The sequence below is a fragment of the Cynocephalus volans genome, chromosome 15, assembly GCF_027409185.1.
Source record: "Cynocephalus volans isolate mCynVol1 chromosome 15, mCynVol1.pri, whole genome shotgun sequence".
Lineage (NCBI taxonomy): Eukaryota > Metazoa > Chordata > Mammalia > Dermoptera > Cynocephalidae > Cynocephalus > Cynocephalus volans.
Window position 1 is genome coordinate 4,378,282 of NC_084474.1, and position 6,000 is coordinate 4,384,281.

At 45.6% G+C, this 6,000-nt stretch overlaps 1 protein-coding gene across 4 annotated transcripts in view; it reads right to left on the reverse strand.

The window, feature by feature from the left end:
* The window catches only part of KAT6A (lysine acetyltransferase 6A), a 108,399-nt gene extending 103,055 nt beyond the window's left edge, over positions 1-5,344 (reverse strand). For 2 of the 4 annotated variants that reach the window (XM_063079119.1, XM_063079122.1), the window contains exons 1-3: positions 5,265-5,344; positions 3,118-3,248; positions 1,928-2,847 (exon numbers count right to left, since the gene is read on the reverse strand). In XM_063079119.1, the coding sequence (XP_062935189.1) occupies positions 1,928-2,527 (600 nt within the window). In that variant the 5' untranslated portion in view covers positions 2,528-2,847; positions 3,118-3,248; positions 5,265-5,344. The remainder of the gene's footprint in view (positions 1-1,927; positions 2,848-3,117; positions 3,249-5,264) is intronic. The other 2 variants (XM_063079120.1, XM_063079121.1) reach the window with 2 other exon arrangements.
* Between the last annotated feature and the right edge of the window lie 656 nt (positions 5,345-6,000).

Sequence of the window (6,000 nt, forward strand, 5' to 3'; positions counted from 1 at the left end):
AACCAATCCCATTAACTCTAATCTCATAAAGACTATGAAATTAGTTTTCCAGTGAGATCAGTAGCCACAGAAGTCCAAAGAAACTCATTTTTCCCAAGCATATACTCCAAAGTTAGTTACTTCGGTTAACAGCACCAAATATTAAATCTATCTAATGAAATGGGTATTTCTAACCAAAGCATACCAGCAGACCTCTACTGAATTAAACTTTTTCATGCCAAAGTCCTGTGCAATGGCCTCAGTCAAGGTCCTTGGCTCAGCGGTAAAACAAGAACTGTTGGATTAGATGGTTCTCAAGATCCCTTTCAAAAAAATGAAATCCCAGGGTTCTAGGACTTAGATTTGTCCTGTGCTATACCATATTGACTACCTTTTAAAAACATGTAAAACTGATATTTCATCCATGGCTAATATTTAAAAATTAAAATACCTAATTCAAGCAAGGAAAATTATTATAAAAGCAAATACCCAGGTGTTCTAACAAGAACTTAAAATACCCAATTCACAGGTGTGGCACTGAATTTGTCTAACTATAAATTATTTTCTGTTTCTATGCAATTAACCTATTATATCATTTGATAATAGTTGCAAGAATCTAATCGTTACATTTTATTTAACTTCAGCCATGTGTGATCAAGAAACAGCTCTTACAGATAAGAAATCTTACATTTTAGTTACTTGCTCACCTTTAATTTTTAATACACTCTCTTAATAAATGTTCAAATGACATAGAACCATTTTATGAATGGGATTCTCTATCAATTCATTCCTCTATGAGAATTATTTTAAAGGTAATAAAAGTAAGAAAACACTCCTATTTCAAAGTTCACAGGGAAAATTGAACCCTAAAATAGAGCTCTAAAAATTTTAAGGAAAACACTGTTAATTTCCGATTGTTACTTGAAAATTTACAGGTAGTTAGTTATTCAGAGGACTGTTTACAACTACAATAAATTTAGATCAAATCTGAAATATTTTTAAGTACATTCGGTGTTAACCTTAAAATCTTCTCATCCATGATCTTAAGCAAAATGAAGATTACGTTACTCATGTATACTAAGGTGTGCAGCAACTTAAAGCACCATCACTCTCTGAAAAAATACAATTCAAGACACTTCAAATAAATTTACAGTTAAGATACTATATCAATATAAAATATAGCTACTAACAAAACTCTCCTGATCCCCAAATATCTATTTAATGGCCAAAATTTACTATTAAAAAGACATACTTTCAACAAAATAATGGCATAAAGCACACAACAAAGTATACCATCTGTGCATCAAAACTCCCAACTCTCCAGCACTTTTCTAATACAGGATAATATACTCCTGTCCTATGTAATATTGCTGTCATAAATAATAACATTTAGGACTTCATCACATGCAAACTCATAACACATGGCAGAAGCCATAATACAAACAGCATAAACAAGACTCGCTAAATTTGCTTATTTAGTACTATGGGTCATGAGAATCTGTGTCATCCCCGTCTAATGATAACCTGCAACAAAATGGAAAAAAAGAAAAACTATACAGGTTCTTAGAGTCATCTGCTTGTTTAAAATCCAACTCTTCTGCATTTGACTGCTCATCAACTTCTACAGTAAGGTATTATAAGGAACTTTACTTAAAAGTTTTAAAGTTGTATGCCACTTTTTAATTCTAATCTAAATATGTCCTTTTAGGTAGATCAACATTCTACACTTTGAATCTTAGGCTTCAAATATTTCAAAGTATCAGGACAATTAGCATCTATTAAGGTCTCACAGGTAAAACTTATCAATAAAAAATTAGAGACGATCACTCCACAAAAGTTCCCAAACACAAAACTTGAACATAATTTATAAATAACCTCCTAGAAACATGAATTTGTAACATCTTGTATCTCTATGCTCTGTGAACACTGACGCATACTCCATTCTTACCTTATCCTTTTCATGTGGAAGGAGTGACACTGGAGGTAAACAGGAAAGAGACTCAGAACTCTCTTTCCCATCCACATTGGTTGCTTTAGTGTTGAGCCGATACAGAGGTCCATCTTTAAGGAGTCTGCCGTGGCCAACGGCGCGTTTGATGGCCAATCGTAACTGCTGGTGAAAACCAGAGGCAGAACTGCCTCCAAATAATGCAGACACATCCTTCTGACCTTTCAAAAAACGTTCGATACTTTTCAAAGTTGAGCCACCAGACTCTGCCAAGCCCTCAACTGCCCGTTTGACCAATTTATTCCAATCCACATTTTGTTTATTATCCAATTTCCCATGGTTTCGAGGTTTAGGAAGTGCTATTCGCCCAGGATTATCAGGATCTTTATAGGAATTGAGTCCTTTATTTGAGACTTTTAAAATTGTTCCATCTTTAACACTCAACTCCAATTGTTCTAAAACAGTTTTACGATCCAAGCCATGGGATGAAGACACTGCATTGCATATCCTTTCTTCTGAAGGACGCTGTTTCTGCTTCTTCACTTTTTTGATGGCCTCCAAAATCCACTCCGTATACAGCGGGTTAGCGAGTTTTACCATGGTGAAGGATTCTGTATATCCATAGAGTCGTTATCCCTTATCCTGATGCTGAGTAAGTTTCACACCATGGAAAATAAGATTCTCGGAAGCTGGAAACCAGTCAACCATAGCATACAAGTTTTCTGGTCTGAGTCCTTCCTCCTTTCACAAAATAGAATGCTTCCCCACTTTTACTTAAAAACCAAAACAACCTGTTATTTGAAATGTCTTCAAACTTCCCAATAAATTTCTTTATAGCACCATGGGTCTCTTCATAAAGTTGTAAAAATTCAAGAACATCTCATTCCCAGCTTCAGAGCAGAAAAATGTGCATCTTATGCCTGTAAAACAATTAAAACAAGTTCAGTTTTCTATCAAGGCTGTAAATAAGCTATAATTAAAGCATCCTAGTCTTTTAAAGCAATCAAATAGCAAGTGTTTATTGGGCACCTGTAAGAGTTCTAACACATCTCTACTAACACTGCAAAATCATCATCTATGTAAACTATTGGGATAAAAAAAGAAAGGAAAAAAAAAAAGAGATGAGTAATCAGGATACGAGGGAGAAACAAGATGAAATATTCTATGAATGATATTAAGCTACAACTAACCAGAGGGGTGCTGGCTATTCTGTACTCCACAATCTCTGCTCACCAGTCTGTGAATTTCAACTCTTCCTTGATATCTTTCCCCAAGAAACTATTCAGCACTTCAACAAATATCTGGATTAGTAGAAAGAATCCTGCAATGAAAATAAAAGTGAATCTTTCATCTTTCAAAATTTCAGACATTCAGAGTGGACAAAAACAGTAAAACAGGCAGAAAACTGGTAAAAATTTAACTATGTATTTAAAAAAAAAAACAAATACAATTTACACAGACCAAGTTTATAATTTAAGTACAACAGTGCCTTAAACTTTCTGAATGGAAACAAAAGTAACATTGAAAACAGCCGACTGTGAAAGTGCTTAAAGAATTTTAAACTATTTAGTTTCATTCAAGTTTTAAGACTCATAGGCCGATAGACTCTCCTACCTCAAACTAAGATATTAATATCCATATACCGGAGAGAGTAACAACTATCAAATTGTTTAAAAGCTATCTACAGAAGGAGAAACTAGAAACAAGAAAGGCCCAGAATCACTGGGGTTGAATGCACATGCTCTGATATCAAATGTACAGTACAGAAAAAAATGTATCAGCTATTTGTGGGTCTGAAGAGAGGTCCATCTAATAAAGGTGTGAATTCAAGACTGCTGTCCTGAAATGAACATTAATAAATAAAACACAAGTATATAAATATATTGCCTCTCTGGATCAAAGTCATTATTCTTTCATACAAAAGACTTTGGCAGATACAATTTTTTAAAAAATCACTAAAATAATGAACTCTAAAACTGGTGTTTCTTTTTTAAACTTTAGCTCTCATTATGGGGATCATTTACATTACAATATTGACAATGCTAGAAAGATGGTTCCCACAGAAACTATTCTTAACAGTGACATTAAAATGAAAAAGAAAACTAATAGATGTTAGGAAAGAGATATTACTATCAACTGATAGGAGGAAAAGGCTGAAGCAAAAACTCAAACCTGAGCCACGGCTTATTTTAAGACTAGCTGACTAAAAACAAGCCCCCTGAGAGAGTTACGCTTCATTTTGGTGAGGTTCTCAAGAGGCTAGAAATCAGCTTACTCCTACTCCAAGAAAGTCCATTACACAGACATTAACGCTAAAGCAAATGAGAAGCTACAGCCCGAGTTTAAGCAGCTGGGACCGTCCAGACTGATGAAGCTCGCAGGTAGCAGAACGCATGACAGTTACTCGTCGTCCTTCCGGCGGGGACTGTCCCAATGTCCGTGTCTTCAGAAAGTGAAGCGCCTGCAGACGCGGATCTTTACTCTCAGAAAGAGCTCGGGCGGCTGGAGAAAAAGCGCAGCTTGCTTCGCACCGCCCCTCCCCGTCCCCGTCCCCACCCCCAGACACATCTTCGCGCTCTCTTTTTAAAGGGCGAAAACTTTGAAAACTTGCACCGGCACAATCCCGCGGTCGCCGACGGGTCGCTCCGCCGCGTCCGTGAGACCCAAGTTAACAATGAAATCACGTGAAGGGGCCGGGGGCACAGCGTCTCCCGCGCCCAGCCCCTCAGGGCCGCAGCCGCCCGCGGCCGGGAGCCTGACAGGCGGGGCCCGCGCGCACCCAGCCGCGGTGACAGGCGGCCGGCGCGGGCTGACAGCCGCGGACACCGCACCACACGTGCCACCCGCTCGCGCCCCGGCACCGCGCCTGTCACCGCGCCGTCCGGCCCGGGCCGCCAGAAGCGCCGGGAGCGCGGGGCCCGGGGCGGGGCGGCTGGGCGCGGGCGGCGGCGGCGGGCGCGCCCCGAGGTGGAGCGGGCTGGCGCGCACGGCCCGGCACCGCACGGCCCGCCCGAGGCGCCGCGGCCTGGGCCGCCCGCCGCCGCTGCCTTCTCCCCGAGGCTGGGCCCGGCCGGTGGGGCGGGGGCGCCGGAGCTCCGAGAGGTGGCCGGCCAGGCACGAGGACGGGCCGCGCGCAGGGAGCCGGCGGCGGCGGGCGCGAGGGGGCGGCCCCGGCGCTCCAGCCCGAGGCCTGGCGCAGAGCAGCGGGAGGCGGTGCAGGCCGCGGCGGGGCCTGCAGCGGCCGCCGGCCCTGCGAGGCGGCAGAGCGGGCCCCGCAGCGGCTCAGCCTCGGGCTCGGCGCCCGGGCGCGGCCGGGACTGTCCCCTCGCCGACTTACCGGGGGGAAAGCGAGCCGGGATCCCGGGGCCCCGGGCCGGACCGCGGAGATGCCCCAAACTGACACGGCCGCCATCTTGGAGACAGTGAGCTCCGGCCGGGGGGAGGGGCGGCGAGGCGGCGGAACAGCCGCGGGGGGAGGGGCGCGCGCGAGGGAACGGCCGCCCGGGGGAGGGAGAGGGAACAGCCGGGAGGGAGGCGGGGCGCGGGTGGGCGGGCGGCCGCGGAGCGGGAAGAGCCAGCCGGCGGCCGGGAAGGGCCGGGGGCGGGGCGGGAGGGAAGAGCCGGCCGGGCGGGTCACGTGAGACCGCTACAAAAGGCGGCGCGGCGAGGGAGACGGGCGGGAGCCGGCATCCGAGCTCTGGGCGGCGAGCGTACCCACCGTCACGGCTGGGGCGCGGAGGCAAAGAAGCTGTCGCCCTCCGCCGCTCCCTTCCTGCCCGTCGCCGTCCCGCTGGAGCATCGCCCGCCCTCCGGGGCCGTGCGTCCGCCTCCGGGTGCGTGTACGCGTCGTGGTCTTGTCTCTCATCCAGCTTGCGCTCCTTGAGGCGGGTACTGAGTCGGACTCTTTTTCTGCATTCGCTGAAAAGGCGGTAAATGGCGAATGGAAAGACACACGAAGCGGTGCCTAGCTGCATGTGGAAGTGTACTCCTGCTACTGGTCTTTGATGTGCTTGGTGCCCCTGCCTAAACCGTCTTTCCCAGCACCTGCTTGCCTTATCTCAGCTTTGCCTTTT